At 37.1% G+C, this 26,283-nt stretch overlaps 1 protein-coding gene across 3 annotated transcripts in view; it reads left to right on the forward strand.

Annotated features, from left to right (window-relative positions):
• Window positions 1-45: 45 nt before the first annotated feature.
• UGGT2 (UDP-glucose glycoprotein glucosyltransferase 2) overlaps window positions 46-26,283 on the forward strand; it is a 95,318-nt gene continuing 69,080 nt past the window's right edge. Inside the window, exons 1-10 of one of the 3 annotated variants that reach the window (XM_083800435.1) lie at window positions 143-238; window positions 424-466; window positions 1,397-1,479; window positions 9,949-10,079; window positions 10,829-10,941; window positions 15,795-15,969; window positions 17,782-17,878; window positions 18,930-19,008; window positions 20,547-20,647; window positions 24,481-24,580. In XM_083800435.1, the coding sequence (XP_083656561.1) occupies window positions 10,068-10,079; window positions 10,829-10,941; window positions 15,795-15,969; window positions 17,782-17,878; window positions 18,930-19,008; window positions 20,547-20,647; window positions 24,481-24,580 (677 nt within the window). In that variant the 5' untranslated portion in view covers window positions 143-238; window positions 424-466; window positions 1,397-1,479; window positions 9,949-10,067. Of the gene's footprint in view, window positions 239-423; window positions 467-1,396; window positions 1,480-9,948; window positions 10,080-10,828; window positions 10,942-15,794; window positions 15,970-17,781; window positions 17,879-18,929; window positions 19,009-20,546; window positions 20,648-24,480; window positions 24,581-26,283 lie in introns of all 3 variants that reach the window. The other 2 variants (XM_083800434.1, XM_083800436.1) reach the window with 2 other exon arrangements.

The following is a 26,283-nucleotide window of genomic DNA, read 5'->3' on the forward strand; positions in this document are numbered from 1 at the left end:
AAGACGGCAGCCGGCGCGTGGGCGGGGCCAGAGGTACCCCCTGCGGGGGCGGGGGTGGATGGGGCGCGTGCCCTGCCCGCCATCTCATGGCGGCCGCCGCGCTGTTGCTGCCGCTCGCCCTGCTCGTCCTGCTGCGGGCGCGGCCCTGCCCCTGCCGCGGGGCTCCGGCCTCCCCCCCGGCCGTGACGGCCCGGCTGGCGGCGAAATGGCCGGCGACCCCACCGCTGCTGGAGGCGAGGTGCGTGCGGCCCCCCCGCTGCCTTCCTCCGCTGCCGGGCGTCGGGACGGGGAAGGGGAGCGGCGGCGGTGCCTGCGCTGGCTGAGGGGGGCTGAGGGGCGGGAGGCGGGGGGAGCTTGAGCAGCTTCCCCTCTCCGGTTGTACCAGGTCGTGGGTGGAGTAAAAGTACCTTCCTCTCACCCCAGTTAACTCACGTCTGTCTCACGAATGAAGTAACGGTGTGTAAAGGTGCGTAACGGTGTGTAAAGGGTGTGTAAAGGCGTTAGTAAAGGTGTGGAGCTGTAGTAGTAAAACGTGCCTTGTAAAAAGGCGCTGTTTATGATTATTAATTCAAAGTACAAAGTCAAAATGCTTTCTTCTCTTACGCGTTTCTGGCCCCACAGCCAATTTGGTTTAAAATTGTGCTCAGTTTTTCATTTCAACGTGTTTGCTGCTGCTTGGAGAGCTCCCATGAAAGGGACAACTGCAAGCTTCTGTAATCAAAGGGGTGGCAAACTTCCAAAGTAAAGGTTAGAAAAGAATAAGCTCGTGATAGCAAGTCGATCTTCTTGGCAGGCCTGAGGGGCAATAAACAAACCTTGGTGTTCCCTTAAGAATAACAAAATGAGAAAGTGCTTACATTAAGTGGAAAAAAGGGTGTTTGGAATAAAGCAAACCTTACCTTTTATGCTTGTAACAATTAACCCATCTCCAAAAGTGCTCCAGAGAATGGGGACTTCCCCTGCATATCAAAATAAACATTGTCACCGATAAGCCTGTATTTCGATTAAAAGTTATAACCTGACACTGTGTTGTTATTTGTATATTTAGCCTCTGTTTAATAAAGTTTGTGTGCTTAAGTAGATTTATATATAACTGTATATTGGTATACACATGGAAAAATAAAGTGAAAAACTGCTTGTGTTTATTAGTAGTCTCTTTGCTTTATAACTCTTGACTGTTGAGTTCAGGTTGGTAGTGGTTTTGTTCAATGTCTCATTTAACCAAAATACATGAGTATTCAGTATTTCATACTGTAGAGATGTTAGGTGATCATTAAATACTTAACACTTTATCGCTTTGTTGTTGTTGTCACTTTAAAGCAACTGAGGATTTTTACTATGGTACATCTTTGGACAGAGTCAACCTATGGACAATTCATTTTTATTTTTTAAACAGTGAATTTATTGCAGAAGATGGTAATGAGAAGTTCTGGCAGTTCTTGGAAACTGTACGAGAATTAACAATTTATAAGCAAGGAGGTAAGTTAAACAGCATGCTAGTATCTTACACTTTACATAATTTTTAAACATCAAGCTAACATATTAGCTAGTTCCTGTCAGGTAAAGTCTAACTCTTCCAACTATTGCTTGCTAGGTAGTTTTCTTTCAGAAAGTTTCAGCATATTTTCTCCCAGGCAATCTATATGCAGGGCTATTGTAAAAACCAAAAAGACAAGATTGACTGAACTGCTCTTTGAGCATGGGACAGAAATGTAAAGATTAAAGATACCTACCTTCCTATAAGATTCAGCAAGAGGAATTGGATATTCAGGCAGTATTTTGTGTAAGAAGGATATTTGAAGAGGAGAGAATCCCACAAAGCTCAAATGAGTATGGTAGCTAAAGGAAAAAGTGAAAACAAAATACCGAAAATGTTTCATACTTGTAGGTGACATTGAGACTGTTTATTAGCTATACTAGTGTCTCAGAATAATACCACTGACAAAGTGGGATAAAAAATCTTGCATGACTAGACAACAGAATATTAGGTTGCTAGAAGTCTGGAGATAAATCCAGTAAACTAACCATAAATGTAAATGAGCCATCCCATAAAGTGTCTTGGAGAGCAGTTTAGTAAAAATTACTAATAAGGTCTCCCCTGAGCCTCCTCCAGACTAAACAACCCCAGTTCCCTCAGCCACTCCTCACAGGACTTGTGCTCCAGGCCCTTCACCAGCTTCGTAGCCCTTCTCTGGACATGCTCCAGGGCCTCGATGTCCTTCTTGTAGTGAAGGGCCCAAAACCGAACACAGTGCTTGAGGCAGTTGTTTTCATTTGCTCTTCAAAATAGTAGCCTTCATTACACATGAATGTGAGGACCTATCACTTGGGCCTACCACTAGGAGAGGCTTTAAATAAATTGAATGTTAATGTTAGCAATCAAAAGCTGAAAAGTTGTTCAAAGACCATGCCAGTAATTTCAGTGAGATGACAAAAATCATGCTCAGAATACGGTATATATGGGAGGGAGAAGGAACTTAAGGAACAACACATTTTTGCAAGTATGACTGAACATGAATTTAAAAGAGTTTGTCACGTGCCAGTGGATGGGTCAGTGAGAGCATTATTTGAGTGCTTAGCCAATGCCCAAAGAAGCTGATAGATTTTGGAAATTATGAGGAAAGGACCAGAGACAGGCATGGTAAACAACATTTTGTTGCTTATGATTACATGATGTGCTTTTGTGTTGAGTAGAACATGATGTTCTACTTTCTTTTCTCCCTGCCCTTTTCCTCTTACCCTTCATTTTTGCGGAAAGGATCTAGTAGAAGCAGATGGTATACAAAGAACTGTGATTATAGGTGTGGGATGTAAACTGGAAAGGGAAAAAAATAATTACTCTGTGAGCTAATGAAAACGGGATAGTCAGAAGTCAGAAGTATAAGCAAAACCAGAGAGGATCGCTGAGGACAGTAAACCTTCAGAGCTGTTCTGTGCAAGGGCATGAGGACACGGAAAATGGAAATAAGCTCAGCCTGACCTCTGGCTGTCTACTGGTGGCCTTTTTATAGTGAGTATTGGAACTAATGGTTTTTAATGTGTTTATCATTGCTCCATAGAGTGTCGTGGATTACACCTTCCACAAGCTGGTGGATGGTGCAAAACTGGGAGAAGTCAAGAAGCGGGAGGGCAAAGCTGTCATTAGAGGGGCATTGGTAGGCTGGAGAGATGGGCCAGCAGAAATACCAGGAGGTGCTGCAAAGGCACTTTAGGGATTCCTGCACGTGGGCTGGAATAACCTCAGCAACAGCGTAAGCGGGGCACTGGCTGACTAGAAAGCAGTTCTTGAGAACCAGCTGGATATCTTTGTCAGCAGTGCCTTGCATTGCGTTCTCGTGCCTGTGAAAGCCAGCTGCATGCTGTGCTGGGTTAGGAGTGTGGGCAGCCAGTTGACAAAGTGATTATTTCACTGTATGTGGCACTTGCAAGACTGCCTCTGTAGTAATGGGCCAGTTTGGGCCATTACAAGCAAAACATTGTCATACTGGAGCAAGTCTAGGAGAGGATCACCGCAGTGGTTGGGGAACTGGGGTAGACTTAAGAGGAAAGGCTGAGAGAAATGGGTTTCATTCATCCTGAAGAGGAGAAGGGTAAGGGGAGATCTCATATCCTCAGCTGCATAACAGCAGGGTACTCTGGAGATGGAGTCAGTCCTTTCACGAAGGTATGCAGTGGTGGGAAAAGAATCAGTGGGCACAAACTGAAACATGGAAATTCTTGTTAGATATTAGGGAAAATACTTCTGCCATGGGGGTCGGTAAGCCCTGAAACAAACTGCCCAGGGAGGTTGTGCAACCTGCATCCTTGGAGGTACTCAAAACTCTGTGCACAAGGCCATGAGCAGCCTAATCTAGCATGGAAATTAGATCTCCCCTAGGTAAAAGTTTAGATGAGACAACCTCCAGAAGTAATTTCCAGCTTCGATTCTTTCTTTCTTTCTTTCTTCATTTATTATTTATTTGCCCAGCTAAGGTACAGCTGGTATGCCTTGAGATAAGACATTTTGTACGTCAGAGTTTTTTTGCCCCCGGTCTTCTGTTTGCTTGGACCAACCTTCCAAGGAATTTGAAGCTTTAGTGACATTTGTTATTAGTGGCACAAATATTTCTAGAAGTTCGCTGTTAGCTACGTGTTTTTTCTACTTCACCTGGGTAAACTCTTTGAGGATAATTATATTACCAGTAGGATGATTTGCGTGGTCTGTCTTGCCAAAGGATTAGATGATGGTAGCGGGGAACCTTAAGAATGTACTAAAATACTTATTTAATTAAGCATATAAAGCTATTGGTATGTGTATATATGTTATTATGATCAACAAACTCCTACATTTATATTGCAGGAAAGTTTAAAGTTCTGGCACCAGGTGTGGGTTTCCTAAAAGTTAATTCACAGTTGAGGTAGTATAATAAACCAGTGCTCTTTCTGAATGAGTGGCGAGGAAAGTTACAATTTTAGAGGAAAAGAAAGTGGTTATTTAATGACAAAATCACATCAATATTGATTCTTCCAACTTAAAAAGGTCTTACTGAAGTCAATATCCTAAGTGTGAAACAGAAATATTATGAGTACCATATGTATCCAGCAATAATTAAGACATTTTCAGTAGGGAAGTCTGCATTAGGCATCAGATATAAAATGGTCAGCTCGAGTAAAGAATATTAATACTGAGCTACTGGAGTGGCACAGTTACAGAGGGAGGTACAGTAGTATACCTCTGAGGAGAAGTTCGTTCTCTGGATGTTATAGAACAAGCTCTTTCTTATCTGTTACATGTCAAAAGACATTGACACAGAGGAATAATCACGATGCAACAAAAACTGTTTGAGCAAATTAAAGGAGCTGGCTTAAAAAGGATTGGTTGGGGTGAATGATTTTTCAGTTGTACACTCAATGATATCAAGACTAGGTAGGATGGATGATAATATGTTGATTTTGAACAGAAGAAAATTTCTAAGATAAAGAAATTCTAGATTTGAAGCTGAAAAACTGGGTTTATAGAAGATTTGGATGGTAGATTTATATCCGCACATACTACTGAGTATTTCAGAAGAGTTGATAAGTATTAGAGAAACCAAGAGACAATTGAAAGTCTCAAGTATGGTGGCTTTTTAAAAAGTCATTCCTTGGATGATTTCAAACCTGTTGCTTATCAGTCCTTCAAATCTATTATTTTAAATTTGGAATAGTCAAATCAACATCAGTTGTTAATTTGTTCATTTAAATATTTAGCCATAGCAAATATGATCTATAAATAGTCTGTTTAGCTGTGATGTCTGTAGAAATTAAACAAATTTGGTAGGAACAATGTATGTGGAATTTGCTACATCATTTTACAGGGTTAGTTTGGTTGTTACAACATTTTTTAATAAGTACTCATATCAACCTGGGCATCGTTGAGATCATCAGGTATGAAAAATATCAAGAAAGGATGATTATGGGATATGCTATATTAAATTAGAGTGAGGTCTTCAGGTAGCATGGACAGCATTGTGCATTTTTACTTAACGTGATATGTTTGTCTGTGGTCTTGTGGAAAATTTGGAAATGGGGGTGATGCTATTTGGGACTGCATGTGTGTTAAAAAGAACTCAAAGCTGTGAAAATTTGATATTAAAGAACAGCACAGTTACAAAATACTAAAATTGCAGTTTAAACTTTGTGCTGTTTTTATATCTCAAAAGGTTAATTTAGGAATACAGAGTGAAGGTAAGGAGCTAGTTCCCTGCTGACAAATAATAACTTGAGTGTTTACTGTCTTCCTAAGTGGTTTAGTTTGTGTGCTGAATGTTCAGCTACCTTGTAAATACTAAACAAAGAAAAACCCACAGACATTAATAAGGAAGCTGTTTTCTCCAAAAGAATAGAACAATATATTACATATAAACAACAATCATGCAAATTAGCTGTTGCAGATATAGAAGGTTAATCATTGCACACTGTATTAGATCAACATTGCTCACTACTAAATCAGATAAGTATTTTTGTCCATATCAACCATACAGATTCAAGAGGAAATAATACACAGGTACAGCATTTTTCTATAATAATCATGCGATAAAGTGCTCCATCTGTACTGGCGTCTTTCTTGAATGTCACAGGGGTTTGACAGGCCAATGATGCTGGAATTGCTGTTACTTGAGCTCTTCAATTCCCTAACTAATCTATAGATATACACATAGATAAAGTTGGAACAATCCCCAAACTCCAGTCCCTCAAAACACTAAGCCTATCACGCTGTACTCTTCTGACTTAATTATGTCCCTTATGTTTATTCTCCCTGCGTTCTGTGCCTCAGTACTTTCAATTCTCCTGTGGGGCACCAGCACATATTCAGATTACTTCTGTGGTGTGCGTGCTCACTTGCATGGAGTCTGAGGAGCCATGATAAAGACCTTTATTTTCCTTTTGTGACCATCCTGGTCTTCTCCCTCTTTTTAAATTATTTTTCATCTCCCTGTGATATGAGATACATCTAGAGATTGTGGACAATAAATGTAGGTGAATATGAGTCTACTCCTTAACTTCAGTTGTAGTTCAGTTCAGTTTGACTATCGGAGTTTAGAGAGCTATTCAGCTGACAAATTCAGGCACGTTTAGAGCAACCTAAATAGCTTTTCATGTTTTGTTGGCTGTTAGACTATATTGGCTAGGATGGCAGTTTACAGATACATAGCTTGTATGCATGCATTTAGATGTTTCAAATCTGGAGCTGTATCCCATCGATGTCATCTCATTTAGTTATTTTTTAATCAACTTAGTTAATGAATTTAATGGTAATATGCCATCATGAAACATTTTATGACCAAAACATCTGTTTCTCCTTGGTTGCCTCTAACATTCTAAAAATTTATCATGGCTTCTACTTTTTAGCAGAGAGTGTTGTTAAAAATGTGCCTGAAGGGCAAGCAGTTGTCAAGTTTCAAGGAGCAAATACTATGTGAAAATAGTTTAAAGTATATAATAAACTTTAAAAAATGTTTTTTGCATGAGATGGGTCATATAGCTGTTGATGTGGATTAATTTATCTTGCTGAAATTTAAAGAGCTATCACTGTAGTCTGAATGAAGCCAGCAGTTCTAGTATAAATGTAAGTAGTCCAATTAATTTAATGTTAGACAGGAATGTTTATACACAGTTTACGGGAAGGCAAATTCCTGGAAATGTAGAACATGCCCTTTTGTAATCCTATTTTTTTTTTTGTATAGTGAATAACAGCAAACTGAGTCTTTTGAAATAATTAATTTTCAGGAGGAGGAAAAGGCAGGAGGAAGATCCTAGAGGTTCTAGGAACAAAATGCTACAGGTTGTAAAGAGGAAAGCAAGAGGATAGGAAGTACTTCATTATTGTATATGAAAAGCATTGCCCAATGCTCGGGCAAACAGTAGGTGAAAAGCCAATTCAGTAACTCAGACAGTTTTGAATGCTATGGTACCAGGACGTTACTTAAGAAATTTCAGAAATTAAAAGAATAGAGAGACATGAAGAATGTCTTAAGAGGTTTGGGATACTGATTAATGAGTAGAGCTTAGAGAAAGTATTACTTGCTAAAACAAAAAAGAAAATGATGGTATTCTACAATAGCAGAAGTATTCTACAATACTTGGGCAAGGATACAAGGTAGGAAGGAAACTGCCTAGCAGATATGTGATATATAATAATACAAATGAAATCCTGCAAAGAAAATTCAGGGTATCACAGAAGCTATGATTAAAAATATTTTAATCCTGCTGTTGAACAGGAGCAGTAAAAGGCTGGTTAGTCTCTATAGAGTAGAAGGATGTTGTTTAATGTTTTGGCATCAGAATGGTGAATGCTCAGATGCCAAATTTTTTCTCCAAATTGTTTTTTTGTTTGTTTGTTTGTTTTTAATATCCCAGGTTCTGGATTATTTTTATTTAATCCATCCCAAGGGATCCTTTTCATCAGAACTTGCCAGGCTCAGAAGTTTATTTACATCTAGAGTTGGCCTCAGTTGATGGATAATTCCAAAACTATGGCCTGTAGGGTTATGGTATGTGGTCTAGCGTGGTTCCACCTTGGACCCCTAGAGGGGTTTCCCACTGGGACAATCATTCCACTTTCAGAGAAGAAACACTTTTAAATTAAGATGTTGACCAACAGCATAGGTAAATTTAAGCTGGACAGCTGCAATGGTTTACCCCCTCAACTTGCTTTCTCTTTGCTGCAAATTTTCAACTTTATAGGAGAATATTTGAATTTTACGTGAAAAAGATCCTGAATCACTGCATTTTACAGGTAGTATCTATTCATGTAAATAAAATACATGCTGATTACTTAGATTTTTTTCACCACAGTGTCCATTCTGGACTAGTTTGTGCATGTTTCAGCTGTTCCTATTGTGGAAGACCAACCTCTAGAACAGGGATGGTGCTCAATGTTTGTTACGGTAACAGCTTTGGTTCCTCAACTTTAATTTGTGTTCAAGAATGTCATATACAGCAACGTAGAAAACATGGCCCAGTTCAAACTTTTGATGAGCATTGTTCCTTAAATTCTTTAATAGATACTGGTCTTTTTCTCAACTTGATAAAAGAGTATTACAACTTCTTTCTAATTAGGCTTCTTTCACTGACATGCCTAAGGAAAGCATGAGAATATTTACGTGCAGCCCAGAAAGCCAACCGTGTCCTGGGCTGCATCAATAGAAGTGTAGCTAGCAGGCCAAGGAGGCTTCTGAGGAGGGGGAGTGAGACGGCGGTTGTGGCGGAGCTCAGCTGCCTAGCAAGGTAAAACCACAGCATCTCCCCCTCTGCTCTGCTCCTCTGAGGCCCCATATAGAGTACTGTGTTCAGCTCTGGGCCCACCCAGCATAAGAAGGACATGGGCCTGTTGGAGCAAGTCCAGAGGAGGGCCGTGAGGATGATCAGAGGGCTCAATGAAGACCTTACAGCAGCCTTCCAACACTTAAAGGGGGCCTACAAGGAAAGGTGTGGAGGGACTCTTCCTCTAGGAGTGTAGTGACAGGACTAGGGTTGACAGTTTTAAACTAAAAGAGATTTAGATAGATATTTGGGAGAAATTCTTTACTCAGAGGGCGGTGAGGCACTGGCACAGGCTGCCCAGAGAAGCTGTGGATGCCCCATCCCTGGAGGTGCTCAAGGCCAGGCTGGATGGGGCTTTGGGCAGCCTGGTCTGGTGGGAGGTGTCCCTGCCCATGGCAGGGGTTGGAACTGGGTGGTCTTTGAGGTCCCTTCCAACCCAAACCATTCTGTGATTCTGTGGTTATTCCACCTGAAGAATAAATGGAGATTCTTTATTTACCACCACAGTTCTTTATTATAACTTCCATTGTTCCCAGACTCCATCCACCTTCCTTTCTGACTTGGAGTCCTGATTTTGGCTTTGAGAAGGTGAGATTGCTGGGAGGGGTAGGGGGTGCGAAACCGTTTCACTTGTATCTCTTCTCGTACTCTTGTTTATAATGCATTTCTAGGGAAGAAATGGGATATGTGAGAGTAGACCAAAGAATGTTGCCAGTAGAAGAGCTTTATGAATGTAAACTGAGTGATTGGAGTGGTCCAAGACTAAGTGTGAGGAAATAATTTTAAAAATAATGCTGGTTAACCTTAAAAATAACCTTAAAAATTTGCGTTAAAAGGCTAGCATAAGCTTGAAAAATTAAGCTCTATTCAAGACTTGCCATATGGGACTGCAAAGAGGTATTACTGTATTAAGTAGATTTTTTTTTATTGCTGAAAATGACTTAGATGTTAACCAGTGCTATTCTGCTCACTTTTGATTCATTTGTGTTACATTAGGCCTTGAGAATTTGTAGGTAAAGGAAACAATTTTTCAGTGGACAACATTGAAGACTTTTGAACTGCCTGTCAGTGCTAGCATAATGTGCAAATATTATGTTAGCACAGATGGATAAGCCACACCATTAGAGGCTAAATACAAAAACTTTGTATTTTTTTCTTCAACAGATTCAGAGCATTCTTACTACAATTTAATCTTGAAGAAAGCAGGACAATTTTTAACCAATCTGCAAATCAATCTTTTGAAGTTTGCACTTTCCATACGGGCATATTCTCCAACTGTTCAGATGTTTCAACAGGTGAGTGTATTATCTGATATATTTGGTAAATGATATATGTGGTATTTTGGCTTCAGAGTAAATAATATTTATTACAGTTCAGTAATACACATGCAGGTGTTTTTTGTAGTCAAACCTGATACAAATTATAAAAGGTATGATACAATGTTTCATAAGCTAGTTTTATTGTGAGGAAAAAATCTTTGTGTTTAATTATATGGATAGCTGTATTTTCAAGGTAATTGGGGGGGGATTTGTTCTTTCTTAAAACTCAGTTGTGGGTTTGTTTGTTTGTTTTGCATTGCTTTAAATTTTCCTGTGGGAATTCAGACATTCCCAAAGTAGGAAATTTCCTGTATCTTCAAGACATTTAGATCTGTTATTTAATGGACTTCTCATCTCTCTCATTACAGTATTTCAGAAGTTGAAAGATAGAATAGTAATACTGATATCAGCTAAAATTAAAAATGTCTCAGAGTATAGTCTGTGATTTAAGCTTGTGGAGGATATTTCTCAGCCCCATTTTTACAGAACATAAAGGGACTTGAGTTTTCTGGAACGTTATTTGGTAGACTAACTCTTACAAAGGTTATAAGGTCTCAATCTTTTAATATTTTCCATTACTATTTTCACATGTACACAACTTTGAATGGGCTTAATTAGAAACAAAACTCAATGGCAGCTGTGGAGTTATTTTAATCAAAGGGATGTGAGTTTAAGTTGAAGTGCAATCAAAGTATTCTGGTTAAGTATAATTGTTGAAATATTAGATTGCAGCTGATGAACCTCCACCAGAAGGCTGCAGTGCATTTGTGGTTATCCATGAGAAGCACACCTGTAAGACTAATGAAATAAAAAAGCTTCTGAAGAAGGCTACTAAGAGGTAAATTTAATGATCTGTTTTAAGAGGAAAAATAGTTTACTAAAGAAGAAAATGTTTTATAGCACATATGGTATTTTGGGATTTTGGATTCTACATACTTGATATTAACAAGCCCATAAATCCCAGTTTACTGCATATTTAAAGACATACCCATTTAAAGTATACATTCTTTTAAAACAGTTACTTTTGGTTTTGAAATATTTTAAACACTTAAGGGAATTCATCAATTATGAATCAAATTAGTCTTTTAAAACAAAAACATAGAGCTTTGCTCCTCTAACCCCATGGATAATTTTGTATTTCTTCCCTTTTTCTGGTATGGAATAGTGAAGTTTACAGTGTACTTTCTATACAAGCTTACCATTTTATGCATCAGAGTCAGTACTTCTACTGACAGACCTTTCTATGTTGTCAATGCCAATGCATTTGAGGGTTTCCGGAATGTAGGAGTGGAAGAAAAGTCTACCACAGATGGCATAACTTCCCTTACCTTGTGTTAGACTTTGAATCTATCAAGACTTTCAGCACGTTTTGTCCTGTGGAAACTACCATCTGTCTAGAATGAGTTTGGGCTATGAAATAAAATATGTAGAACCTATCAAAATAGCAAACAATAACAAAAATAATGAAAGCAAAATATTTAACCTTTATAAAAACAGAATTAATTTATATTTTTTCAAAACCTTTATGTAGGGCTTGTTTTTGTTTTTGTGTTTTGTGTTGTTTGTTTGTTCGTTTTTTCATCCTGCAATGGTCAAGGTTATCATGATATACATTAGTGTTCATGCCCTCAGCCACTTCATGGAGGTATGTAGAAAGACTACTATGAAAAGATGATTTAGTAGGTCGTAACACTTGGATTTTTCTTTCTATCAAATACAAACTGGGAGGAAAGAATTAAATTTGCCTGTTTGGTGCTGGTTGCCTCTAAAAACAGGCTTATGTTCTACGTGTGTGATTTATGGTATTGTCTAAGTCATCGATATAATTACAACCTACTGAATCATTGTCCTTTCCTTAGTCGATAACCAAGGTTTTTGCATAAAGATTTTACTGTCTTATCTGCAGTGTCCCATTTTTAACTGTTATGTTCTGCATAACAAATGTCTCTTATTTTCTTACATAAATTATTTGTATTATATTTGGGCTTTTAAAATGATTTGAATTCTTCTGGTGATCTATTAAGGCATTATGAGACCTTAGCATTTTACCACAATGCCTGAATATACTGTTCTTCTGAAAGAGTATACTTCTCCTTTAAAGTAGATTTGGCACATTCTTCCTTCTGGAGAAATCTTTCTCAAACTTACACGATTCTGGAAAATCAGGATACTAAACAAAAGAATCATAAAGTATTCAGAATTAAAAGTGTTAGACTGATATGAATCATTAAATTAATTTTAAAAACTCACAGGAAAACTGAAGTTTTTTTGTTTGAAATTGTTTTTCTGTTTTGGGTATTTTTTTGTGTACAAGTCACATTACAACTTTCAGCAGTGGCAACAAAATCTTGTTAAACTTCCTCTCCTTATACCCAGCCCCAAAATAGATGAGTCGCTCAAATATTTAGAGTTCCCGGAGTTAGACTTTAAGAAAAATATGTTCCCCTCCAAGTAATTGTTTCCATATTGCTTACAATATGGAAACAATATACTCTGGGTAGCATATGCTCAGTCACTTGTGCTGGAGACATAGCCTAAGTGATACAGGTAGGGCTGTGCTCTTTCTCTGCATTTTCTGTATGGTGTACATCATGGTATATGGAACGATCTCACTGATGGTTCCTCTAAATCACTCATTCTTGTGGCTTTTATGGAAAGTGATCTTTTTGTTTTATTAATGTATGCTCCTTCCTTTTCTATTTCAAACTGTTTTCCTTTGTGTTTCATTTTATTTTGGGGGGGTTTGTCTGTCGTGAATCTTCCAGTTAAGCCAGGCTTAAGCTAGGCTTTCAGTTGTGTCAGTAAGTTCCCACTGTTGAATGGGAACGCTAAGAAATATTCTGTTTTTAGGGATCATAGTTTCAAATCTCAGTGGAAGAGAAAGAAGAGTGTGCAGCATTATTTTGTGAGGATCCATCAGCTCAGCCTGAGATCCAGGAAGTCTCAGGCACTTTGGACTCAGGAGAGCCCAAATGGATAAGGTCTGCATGTCAAGATCAAATTTTGCTTCAGGCATTCCTTTATGCAGCAGCTACGGTGATTTGGTCTGTTTCAGTTACGTGGCAATGGACTGCATGGCTCCAATAGGAAGTGGTTTGTGTGGAGTTGTAATGGGCTGCTCTAGGGCCTCGGACCTTTGAAAGGAAGATCTTGAGTGCTAAAATGGTTGGGATTGCATATCTTGAAAGCAACACTTGGATTTCTAGGGCTCTTGCTGCCAAGAGCTGACACACCTGACGAGAGTCACGCATACTGTTTTGGAACTACCTAGGCAAGCACATAGTCGCCTTCACTACCCTAGTAACTGGTTAATGAGTGCTGGACTCTACATCCATGTATTGTTTTATCAATTTTGTCTGCTTAACTGCTTCTCCTTCCCTTTCAGGTAGCCTTCTCATGAGAATCACTCGTGTCAATAAATGTATTAGCTTTGAGCAGTAAGAGAATCGATTCTTCCTCACTGCTGTACAGTGTCAAAGCAAAACAGAAAACGAAGGCTTACCTTGAATTGGCAAGGGCTGAATGCTTTAATTCTGAATTTCCAGGTCATTATGGTAGCCCAATGCTGTTATTTCACTGCAGCACTTAAGTTTTTAGTGAAGCTTGGTCATTATCATGTGAAAGGCTTTCTTTGAGACTGTCAGTGTTCAGGAAAGTCACGACAGCAGCTGGTACTTTTTGAGATCACGATTCATTCTCCTAGGTGACTGGTTAAAAAAAGAGAAGCTCCCTTGATTTAGGTTTACAGCGCCCTATGAATGACTGGCAGTTGTCTCTCTGGGTATGAGAAGTTTCAGAAGTCACATCCCGTATGTAAGCTTTCAGTGGGGCAAATCTGGATCTGCTCTTGAACTTATTGAAGAATTGTAGGTGTCATCTGTTTCAGGAATCTGAAACGTTGCCTGACCTGTCCCGTGATGAGCATGAGAAAGCTTACCTGATATTTTTGCAACACATGGCTGTATGCACCCAAGTTAATTCTCAAGCCAGGCCTCTCCTTTTGTCTCTGCCTTGCAAATGTGGTCTCTGGTTGCATACCTACCAAGCTTACACAGGATGTTGATGCTAAGGCTCTGAGCAGGCTGATAAAAATTGCCCCCAATTTGAGTGATGGATTGAAGCAGATGATCTCCAAAGATCCCTTCCAGTGTAAATTATTCTGTGATTTTACATAGAAGATATTCCTTAGCTTTGCATCACAGAGGCTGTGGCATGTGGAGTTGTGCTCACAACTTTGCAGTATGTTTTTTGAATGAGTGTGCAGCTGCAGTGCACACATTTGTGCAGGGTATCACAGTATCACAGATTTCTAGGTTGGAAGAGACCTCAAGATCATTGAGTCCAACCTCCGACCTAACACTAAGTACTCCACTAAACCATATCGCTAAGCTCTACATCTAAACGTCTTTTAAAGACCTCCAGGGATGGTGACTCCACCACCTCCCTGGGCAGCCCATTCCAATGCCTAACAACCCTTTCGGTAAAGAAGTACTTCCTAACATCCAACCTAAAACTCCCCTGTTGCAACTTTCGCCCATTCCCCCTCATCCTGTCACCAGGCACGTAGGAGAACAGACCAACCCCCACCTCCTTACAGCCTCCTTTAAGGTAACTGTAGAGAGCGATAAGGTCTCCCCTGAGCCTCCTCTTCTCCAGGCTGAACAAGCCCAGCTCCCTCAGCCGCTCCTCGTAAGACTTGTTCTCCAGACCCCTCACCAGCTTGGTCGCCCTTCTCTGGACTCGCTCGAGCACGTCCATGTCCTTCCTGTAGCGAGGGGCCCAAAACTGAACACAGTACTCAAGGTGCGGCCTCACCAGAGCCGAGTACAGGGGCACAATCACTTCCCTAGACCTGCTGGCCACACTGCTTCTTATACAGGCCAGGATGCTGTTGGCCTTCTTGGCCACCTGGGCACACTGTATGTTGGGTTAGAGTTTCTCAGCTTGCCTTGCAGAGGTTTGGAGAGAGTTTATTGATTCTTCCAGTGTGACTATACAAAGGCAACTTTAAAAAATAAATGTACTTATCAGTAATTAGCACCTTGAGAATACCGCTCAGTTGTATTTACCTGTTTGTTACTTTTCCGTCTTTTCCATTATTTGTTCAAAAGATGTTTGCAGTCATCTAAGAATTCATTTATTGCAGGTATAGAAAGCCTAACTGCAGTCATGGCCTTGAATGAGGAGGGTAGGTGCAATAAAAATTTGCAAAATTAGCTAAATTAAAAGAGCTTGATGCTGTAAGTGAAGCATAACCCCACTTAGTTTCCATATGTGTTAGCAGCTTTCTCAAACTTCACTGAATATCCCTCTACTGTGTTGTTACTCACGGATTGCTGTGTACCTCTCTAACAGATACAGTGTCATTTTATTTGAAAGGTTCTAGCTGTAATTGATTGTTGCTCAAAATGTCTCTGCTTTTTATTTCGCTGATGTTTCAATTTGATATAATGCATTGAAGTTATTTATAGTTGATGCTGATTTTTCAGTTTTTGAGGCTTTAATTTGAAAATCGGTTTTGAATGTTCTTTTGTGGGTGACTGTGATTATTTTGTGATTATTTTTACATGGCTCTTATATCTCTAGCATATAAGCCTTTACTTGTTTTTCAATTTTGAAGTTTAAAAAGTGCCACTGTTTTTATTTCACTTCTGTATATATTGTAACACATTTATTTGTTTTTGAAACCAGACCCAGGCCATATCTTTTCAAAGGAGATCATAAATTCCCAACTCTCAAAGAGGATGGCCCAGTGGTTGTTCTTTATGCAGAAATAGGTACAAAAGACTTTGTTAAATTCCACAAGATTTTATCTGAGAAGGCACAAAAGGAGGAAATTGTTTACGTTCTCCGACATTATGTTCAGGTATGGAGTTCAAATTAACATTGATTCAATAAACTGTTAGTACTTTATTTTTCTTGACACAACACGCGTTATACATTTGTTTTTGAGTTTGCCTAAATCACGTGTAATACACATACTAATTTTAAAACTTTCCAGATGAAGTGATTGACCTAATACAGACTTTGAAGCTGGGAAAGAAATAATAATATTATCCAATCTTTTTATCTAATCACTTTTCAGTTGTTGGGTTGTGGGTTTTTTTTGGTACATTGGATGAAGATCATGGGTGAACCTTTGTGCAGCAGACAGAACAGAAGTAACAAGAATTAGGAAAATGGGAGCTAGAATAGAAAATCAAGGAGAAAAAATGAAATAATTAATTATATGTCATTTTACGTAATCTAAGTGTAAACTCAGGTTCTTTGTAGTACAATAGCATAGGCTGTCAAGAGTCAAGATGATTGGTCACTTTTGTGGCATTTGCATTCCAGTGTCAGTATTTAAACATAACGTTACTGAATGTTTTCCCTAACTTACTGAAACATGGCAGTACAAGACAAATACCAGTACATGGAGTTATATTGTCTCCTTGTTTTGATTCTCAGGTTTTTGTAATTCATATTCAAAGTAAGCTCTTAAATAGTGCAGCTAATACAAGAATAATCTGATGCCGTAAGAGGTTGCTGTGATTTATGTAGACCAGGCATTTCAGGGAAATGAGATTTTTAGTTTGCAGATTAACTTTCAGAGCTGTTTGCTTATGGGAATGAAATAGAGAATTTGAGGAAGCCAGTCTTAAATTCTAAGTTTTGTAGGGCTGTAGTTTTTACTGAACTTTCAGTTCTCCTTTTATGCACTTTTTTTTCCAAACTAAGTACCTGTGGTCTCCTTGCCCATGGAGACTGGTTCTCCCTCCATTTTTTCATTAAATGCCAGAAGAGGGAGTATTGAGAGTAAAAGAGCTACAGTCTTTCTGCTCTCCTTTTTTTTTTTTTTTTTGCTAGTACTACTGTCACTGCAGTGCTCTCTCTGTGTTGAGATTTGCTTAGAAAACCAATAGAGAAAACCCCAATCGTGCTGGGATTTTGAGTTGGGGGTTGGAGGTGTCTTCAATACAAAATGATTCTTGGAAACTGTAAACTAAAGCTGAAGGGTTGTCAAGATATTGTTGCTGCGCATGTGCAAATTGCATTTTGGGAAGGGAATTTTTCTGCATTTTGGGCAAATTAGGGCACTTTTTTACATATGAGTAATTACTCTGTTGAATGTCAGACTTCCACTCCAAAGTTAAAAACATTTGATCATATTAATAAAATTGGCAACCTGTTTTTAGCAGTGATACCTTAATGATAATTCTTAATCTTCCTTATAGAAAGTGATTGACCCTTTCAACAAAACTTTTTGAAGGTATCAGCCTGATGCATAAATAATTTCCTTCTAACATTCTAAAGTCTGGCAAATTTACAAGGCTATAGGAATTGTTTAAAATCTGAATTGTAAGGCATCAATAATTGTACAGGGTGCTACCAGCTCTGCTTGTTCTAATCCTTCTAATATTATATGAAGGAATTACTATTTTGACAGCCTTTCTGTATTCTGCAGGAGATAAAAGAAGTTCTTACTTTCTGTTACACACCTCCTCAGTGGGTTGACAATATGCCTTGCATGACTTTTATTTTGTTTGATGTAGTATTTCATGCTTTGAATCATGAATTGAAAGATTAAGTTACTATTGTCATAACATGTTAAAGTTGCAGTACTGCATATGGTAAATCTAAAGATAAAGTTTTTGAAGTTTTGTTTTTGTTCTGTTAAAATAATATTGTCCAACAGAAACCAAGTTCCAGAAAAATGTATTTATCTGGATATGGTGTAGAACTTGCAATAAAGAGCACAGAATACAAAGCAGTAGATGACACACAGGTTAAAGGTATGTTGTTTTTTACATTTATGGTATCTTACTGGAGATACTATTAAAATACATAAATATCTGTAGCTATAAAGTCAGTAACATTTTGAAAGTTGTACTTTATTTTTGCACAAGGAATTTTTGGACATTAAGAACTAGGATATTAAAATACATGGGATCATTTGTAAACAACTGTGCTTAGAATATAGTTCATTACTTAACCTGTAATTATTGTTATCTGTGGCTGTACTTCAAAATGTAAACCATTCTTCTTCCTTTCAGTAAGTATAAGATTGCTTAACCTTTGTTCTTCAATTATTTTGTATTTGGTGGCATCTCTAATGTGGTAATTATCACAGTAACTACACATTAGTGTTTTGTGGTTGCTTTTTTTCCTGAATTTGTTTCTAATTTTTCTAATTTTAAAAATCAGTTTACATTCTTCTATGGGATCATAGAATTTGGTACCACTATATGTACTTACGTGTTGAAATGAGACATACACCACAGAAAATAGAAGCTGTAGCGTTCTGACACAGAGAAATTACTTTGTGTGGAGATTTGCAAGATTTAAAGAAACTTATCTATGTTTTGGCAAGACTATGGTTTAATAGCCTTGGAGCCACTTCAAATATAGATTTATTTTTTTTAAGGAAATAAATCTCTCACTTGCATCAAATGGTAGTTGGAGGTTCAAGCACTTTAAAGGCATCATGTTTTTCAAGCATAAATCTGGTATTAGTTGGCTGATAAGAGTTTCTTACTTAATCAAGCTGAGAAATGACAATTTTGGAAAGTAAACTATTTAACCATAGCAATTTATATTGAAATTGTAAATATTAGATGAATTAAATTTTAAAAATAATTCCAGTGTTGATAAGTTCTGTAAAGTGATTCATTCTGATGCCAAAACATGAATGCAAAGATATAAATCTAATTGAAATTACATCTGGGAATGACAACTTTCAGATTGCATGTTTCTGTTAACAGTTCTATAATTCGTAGGAATTATACAGCAGGATACTTCAGTAACTTTCTTGTTGTATATTGCTTATATGTGCTGCATGTTCAGGAACAAATGACACACAGAAAGAGGAAGATGACAATGATGAGGAAAGTGATGTCCAAGGATTTCTCTTTGGCAAGTTAAAGTGAGTTGACATAAGAAACTTTTGCATTTTCTTCTGGAACCTGAACCAAAATTAAGAAGTCTTTTATAGAAGAAGTGAGATTTAATTTGCAAATGACTATGTTTGCTATGGTTGACAATTCTGATTAATTCTTTTTTGTACGTCTTGTGAGTGTAAAGATGCAACTCTTGTTTATTCATTGCATTTCAATTATTGCTTTTTGATTTCTAATTCTCTTAGAATTTATAAAGTAAATTTTTTTTAAGTAAAAAATTCGCTCTGAGCAACAGTCACAAAAACGTAGATACAAACATGTCAACATTGTGTCCTACGGGAAACAGTTGCTGCTACTTCTGTTTTCAGATGATTACAATCAAAACAAGTTGCAACCAAAGTGTTGTAGCCACATAAGGTGTTTTCAAGATGGATAGTTACTCATTTCTTGGGTTTAAGGAGCGATATTTTGAGGAAGATATGATTATTGTTAGTGTCTTCTTAGTTTGTCATTTCTAGGACTGTGTTACAAGTAAGTAGAAGGGGAATTTTCTGTCTTTGCTTCTCTTTTCACTTGAGTATTCTTTCTTTGAGGAACCTGGACTGTATTTTAATCCTAGAAGAACAGTCGTGATATGTGATTTTTTTTCCCTTTTCCGATAAAGGGCAACATCCCTTTGATGACAGAAATCATCCAACAGCTAAAAATTGGGGGGTGGGAGGGGAAGGAATTCCTTGTGAAACTTCCTAATATCTACAATTAAATATGGAATGTTATGGAAATCAGTCTTAATGTTCTAAATGTCTGTTTTTATCTGCTTTTTGCTTCTTGTTCTATACTTCTTGTAGAAGAGTCTTTAAAAGTTTAGTGGAGATGGTTTGCTATTGGAGGGTGTCTTGTCTTGTCTTTGAGGGGAAACAAATCTTTCCCCTCAAAATTTCTTTGCCCAATTATCTTTTGGAAAAAGATACCCAAGGTTTTGGGCACTGTGCTCTTCTTAAAGCCTGACTAGTGACTTGTGTGCTCAGTAGCTTGGTTTTGTCAGTGATGTTAATTTGTAAAAGACATTCTTTAACCAGGCATTCTCATTCCATACAAACAGTAGCTCACTTATATATTTCATGGGTAATACAACAAGCTCTGTTATTTTACAGTTACAGTTCATCTGTAGTATAGTTAATATTTAATTAAGCATGCAATATGCTATAGTAAACTAACTGTACAGCTTATAACAACTTTTAGCTTACTGCTGTTTACAGCTGCATTGTGTCAATATTATTTAGACTTCGAGTTCATTTATTCCATGAAGATATTTGTGACAGGGTTTAAGATGGATCACTACAAACCAATTGAACTCCTCCTTGTAATTAATAGGTTTTTAGTCCTCACAAATCACCCTTTCTTATCCCAAATCCTCATTTGTGTTTTGAGAATGAATTAAAATTTTAATTCTTGCTTGATAACATAACGATACAGTGTTACAGCTGTGTGTAATACAGTAGATAAAAGCAGACATTTCTGGATGTCATTAATTTGTCTTCGTTTTTAAAATGTTTTGGTATAGACAGATGCATCCTGATCTGAAAAATAATCTGAAAGAGTTTAAAAAACATCTAGTTGAAACTACTAACAACATGGAACCACTGAAGGTTTGGGAGTTACAAGGTATGTATTGCATTTTTCTGAATTAGCATGGTACTCTCAGTTTTCCTTTGATGTATCACCATTAAAATAAAAGCTGTTTTAAAAAGAGACATATAGTTTCATAAAAACGATATTATATCAAGTATTTAAAGAGAACATGTTCGTATCTTCTCCTAGTCTTATATGAGAGAAATTGAAGGAACATTGAAGTAATTTCATATGATAGAGAATCATAACTAGCTTTACTGATTTTAAAGACAGAAGTTAAATTGCACCGTTTTCTGCCTGATGTGTTATCTAAGATATTAAATTTAGTTTCAGGGTTTTACGTGAGGGGTCAGGCAAAAAAATAACATTTTGACATGACCATTGACGAAATACCAGTTAAGACATTTTGCTTTCTTTCATTTATAAATTCCAATTTTTATCATTGTGCTGGAGTTGACACACATACGTTTTTAACATAACATCAGATAAAAGAACATGCTTTAAAAAACTTTATGTAGAAAAGGAGAGCAATACAGAAATGATGATTTCTGAGCAGTTCCTGTGCTGATGACCTACAAGAGGACATTTTGTAGCTTGAAGAGAATTATAAATCACTCTGAAATGGTGATTTTTGCCCTGTTATTTCTCAGAATGCACCATGCATTACGATTACGGGGTAGGGTCATTGTAGCACATAAACTATTTCTACCAGACCTCTCCCATGTCAGATATGAAAGAAGATGAAGGCAAAGCTTAGAGATTTTTTTTTTTAATTTAAAGTATGCAAATACTTTTAAAAATGAGAATGTAGCGCTCATTTTTGTCATTGTTATTTTATATGTTAATGTAATTGCTCCTAAAAGACATCTTAGTATGCCAATGGAAACAATATGTTGATAATATTTCATCTTTCTGAATACATTTACATTTAAAACAAATCAGAAAAGGAAGATTTAGGAAGAAATTTTGAAGTGTGAAGCTGTGTCTTCCATGAGTGCTTTTTTTTTTTTTTTTTTTTTTTTTCGGTGCTATTTCCCATGTTTCTGCTGTCCTGGGTAGAATGTATGTCTTAAACTATGGGTAGCTGTTGGATTCCCTAAGGCAACCGGCCTCTTCCAGGTGGATAGGGCTGTCCTGTAGGTCTCTGTGCTGATGTTCTGCAGTGCCTCAGATGGTGAGAGGAAAGTTTGCCAAGATGCTTATTCTAAAGTCCCTAAAAATGTCATGACACTTAAGTTTCAGCAACTACGTTTTACCTGTTCTTCACTGTTAGACAACAACCGGATCAAAAATGATTTGCCTTCATACTAGTGAAGGAGGCTGAGCAAACATCTGTTCTCCAGTTTCTTTTCAGGAAGATTCTGTTATGGAGCTCATTAGCCATATGCAGTCTGAAACTGGCTATTTAAGATAATTTTTAGTTTGCTTGCAGTCGTATACCAAAGAACTCCCCTTCAGTTATAGGGTTTATCTTGGTTCTAAATAATAATAATAATAATAAAATGCATTTCAGAGAAATCTACTGTGCAAATAAAAAGAAAATTCACTTTTTGTCTAGTTAAAAAGTTCAACATGATCAAATACTATTCTACTGATGTTCAAGCAGAAACAGCAGTGAAGCTTTGATCCCTTTACTGCCTACCTTCAAAAGCCAGTATAAGATCTGTATTTAGTGGTGGTCTTTTCTGCGGTATCAGGGCTATATAAATAGAAATTAAATTGGCTCTGCACCCCAAGCAACCAGTTCATACAGGTGTTGAAAGCAGTCAAGCATTGGGATGCTGTTTGTTCGGTGCCAGAAGAACTGGCACTGACAGTACTTTCTGTACTGACAGCACGTGAGTACATTCAGGGTCTTTTCAGATAGAATCATAGAATCCTTCAGGTTGGAAAAGACCTCTTAAGATCATCTAGTCCAAACTTTAACCTAGTACTGACAAGTCCACCATTAAACCATGCTACTAAGTTCTACATCTACACCTTTCTCAAAGACCTTCAGCCCTGTCTTTGTATGGTGCAGTTGTTTTGGTACTTTTAATCCTGACATGACTACTTTCTATTGTTCATTCTCCATGACTAATTATACAGGCTGAGCTAGTAGCTCAGCTACTCTAATTTCCTTTAGCCAGCCTCCAAGTAAAAATCTAGCCAAATTTAACTAAAACTCCTTCAGCTACGGGGGCATACTTCTATTAATAAAGTGACCCTAAACACCATTCAAGAACCCAGTTTAAGAGCTGTATGTTTTAGATAAGTAATTAGATTTACTGTTCGTAATGAAAAATGATGTGCAGAGTATCAATTTGGTATTCTCTTTAATAACTCATTCTTTTATCTGTGTGAATAGCCTCTCACTCTCTAGTGCTTCATTAGCTTTCAAAGCATACTTTGAGGTCTGCTTTAAGCTCAGGATCTTCTTTTCCCAAGGTGCCCTACACTGCTGTCTCAGCTGTGTCGAGTACCACAACAGGAAGGTCTGCAAGTGCACATCCCAGACCAGAGATAACCAGGAAGGTACAAAGACATACCCACTTTCCTCAGTGGGATTTGAAGATTTGTACTCTAAGCTGCTCAGAGTTAGATGGAAATTGTTAGTAATTTTTGAAGGATTATGCAATGGTCTTTTAAGTACAAGTCCTAAGTGCACAGCAGGTGAGGCATCATTATCTGTAGTAACAGTAGTAACTAGGTGTTGCCTCACCTGATCACAGCTTATGTGGCTCTTGAAAGAGATCTGAAATGTGCTTTTTGAAAACAGTGATCTCACTATTGGAAGTGTTGTTTTAAGTATTAAGAAATTTCTAGTTAACAATCCACCTCTCAAACTCGCTTTTTTTTTATTTTTTTCTAGAAAAGATGTATCTTGTATCAGGCTAACTTGAAATGCATGCTGTCCACTTTTCTTCAGGCTGTTTTTTAATTCCTGCCTGCTTCAAAAAGATGGTGCAGAGTTCTATAAGGCAGAAGCATCTACGACTTTGTGCATAGCTCTTTTTACTATATGTGGCATCAGCTTTCCTCAAACTGAGTCGTCTGAGGCCTTCAGTTTCTGTTCAGGTGTCTTAACTAACAAGTAATGGGAAAAAGCATAATTACTCCGAGGCTGTTAGTCACACTATATCCAAAGTAGATGGAAGCACTTAGTATATTATTTCCCTTACCTATCAGTGCCAAAATTGTTTTTTTCCCAGTCTCACATGCCAGGAAGTGTCACACCCAAGTTAGGTACATGAATTATAAAACATCCTTATATACGCAAATTTGCTTCATTCTAAGAAAGAGAGTAGAGGAAAAAAGGATATCCCTTTAAAAATTGCACTAGATACTTATGAGAACTGAAATTTGACAATCTCTGTTTCAGGAGTCTCAGTATGATGTTCCTGAGAAAATGTTGCAAACTCTTGATATTTGTACATCTTACTTGCTCAATACAGCCTTCTTAGATTTATCATATCTGCACCCAGAAAATCCTGTGAAGTCCTGGAGCCGGAAAGATCTTTTTCTTATCTGCAGTTACAGGCTGATGTGGGTTGGTCTGTGTCTAGGTTTTGACATCATACACTTCTGGTACTAGTACAATAGCATGCGATGAATTGTCTGTTTTTTTTTCCATGTGTTTTCGTAAAACTTAGAAATTACATGTACAATATGCTCAAGATAGCCAAGCAGAAGTTGTATGAGAAGCCCTGATTTTAGTATTTCCAACTTCTCAAGGGCCTGTCTTTTCAACCTTAATAATGTTACTTCATAATCTTTTATAATGTCTTTTATAATGTCTAATTGAAGCATAAAAAAAATATAATGTGTGTGTATGGAAAGGTTGTCTGGTTCTAGGCACTATTGATATTTCCAGATTTTTTTTTCAGATCTTAGTTTTCAAGCAGCTGCTCGAATTATGTCTACCCCTGCTTATGATGCCTTAAAGGTGTTGAAAGACATAGCTCAGAACTTCCCAATAAGAGCCAGGTATGATATTTAAGCTTGTTTTTCAGATACTGTGTTTATGTTTATGTTTGAATTTAATGACAATAATAGAGATTTACAGCCAAATCCTGCAGTCAGATATTCATGTTTTACAACTCACTAGATGGATTCCAGACAATTTAATTGAGTAGATAATAACTCCTGGGAGAGCTTATGATTGGTCTCTTAAATGTTTCCCATCTGATGCATGAGATGCCGTGAAGGCATCCTAATCCTTTAGGCACTTATTATTGAAGACCTAGTCCTCGGGGCTTTTTCTGGAATTATATTTTCCCAGGTGCAAGGTTCTGTTGAATTAATAGCAAATCTACTTTCAGTCGAAAGAGGCAAAATTCTGTTAAGGGGATCTACACACAGTAGTTCAAAGCACAACACTGCTGGTAAGATACAACCCTGGCTACTGTATGTTAGAGTTCTTACCGGGGAAGATCTGTCTCCCATAACAGATTAGTTAAAAAAATATCAAGGTAAATGCTAAGTAAATTAATAACATTTCCCTTTGTACTAATATTAAAGATTGCCCTTCCTGTAAGCCAATTGTACTGCAATTGAGAAATGTTTTCTTTTACATTTAATAAGTTCTTCACGTAATCCTATCAGCAGTATTTGCTTGAATTACTGAATTAAATATGATGCTAAATATGGTTCTTAACTCAGTGTGCTTTCATATTTTACAACTCTTGTTTAATTATCGTATGTTTCATTATCATCTCTGATTATCTGTTAGTGAAAATCAACACTGTAATGGAAAAACTGCATTTTGTTTCAAGAAAGAAAAAAAGTTTTAAAATGCCTGAAACATAATTATTATGAAATGGTAAGGTACAAATTTACACTTAGATTAGCAATCAGAAAATGCAGCTTTTTATTACAAAATAGTGGAAATGTACATAATGTTGAACTGCAAGGCCAGTTCTGTTCTTTAAAGGACAGGAAGAAAAGTCATTTCGAAGTATTCCAGGTGAGATTTAAGTCACTGATTTCAAAAGTCATTAAGTTGTTACATCCTACTCCAATTCCTGACATGTATTTGTGGCACTAGAGCAGAATTTACCTATTCTTCAAATATTTTATTTTTGTTTTTCTGGGTAAAAGTATAGGAAGACTTTAAAACTACTAAAAGGGGAGTTATAGTTCCTGCTCTGTATAATTTCTTCTGTTATCTTTAACATGAGAGATTACAAATATTTAAATAATTTTAAAAGTTAGTAGGCCTGCATTCACAAAAATTTTAAATCAAAGGGGCATTGTCTAAAAACGGTATGCAAAATGTATTTCCTCAGTAATCTAATCACACTTAACCTGTAGAATCAAAAATACTAGTTAAAAAATAAAAATAAAAAAGGAGATGAAAAGATACTGCTTAATCACCTTAGATAGATAACTGAGTATTATAATAGTACTGTTTTAGAACTGTTTACTTTTACATATGAAAGCAACAGTTTTTTCATAATGCAAATTTAGGTTTGAAAATGCTGTACAAAATCTAGAACTATAGTTATGAAAATAAAAATTTAATATTATATCTTCCTTAAGAATTGAAGGATTCTTTAGACCATAACAAATTAATATAGCATTCCTCTGAGAGTTTCTTTCACTTCATAGTTTATTACCTACATTTTTGTGTCATAGTATTTTCATTTGAAAAGGTTAGTCTGAGGGGGATTTTAGAAAATGTCATCAGA

The sequence above is a fragment of the Anser anser genome (genome assembly GCF_964211835.1).
Source record: "Anser anser genome assembly, chromosome: 1".
NCBI classification, from domain to species: domain Eukaryota; kingdom Metazoa; phylum Chordata; class Aves; order Anseriformes; family Anatidae; genus Anser; species Anser anser.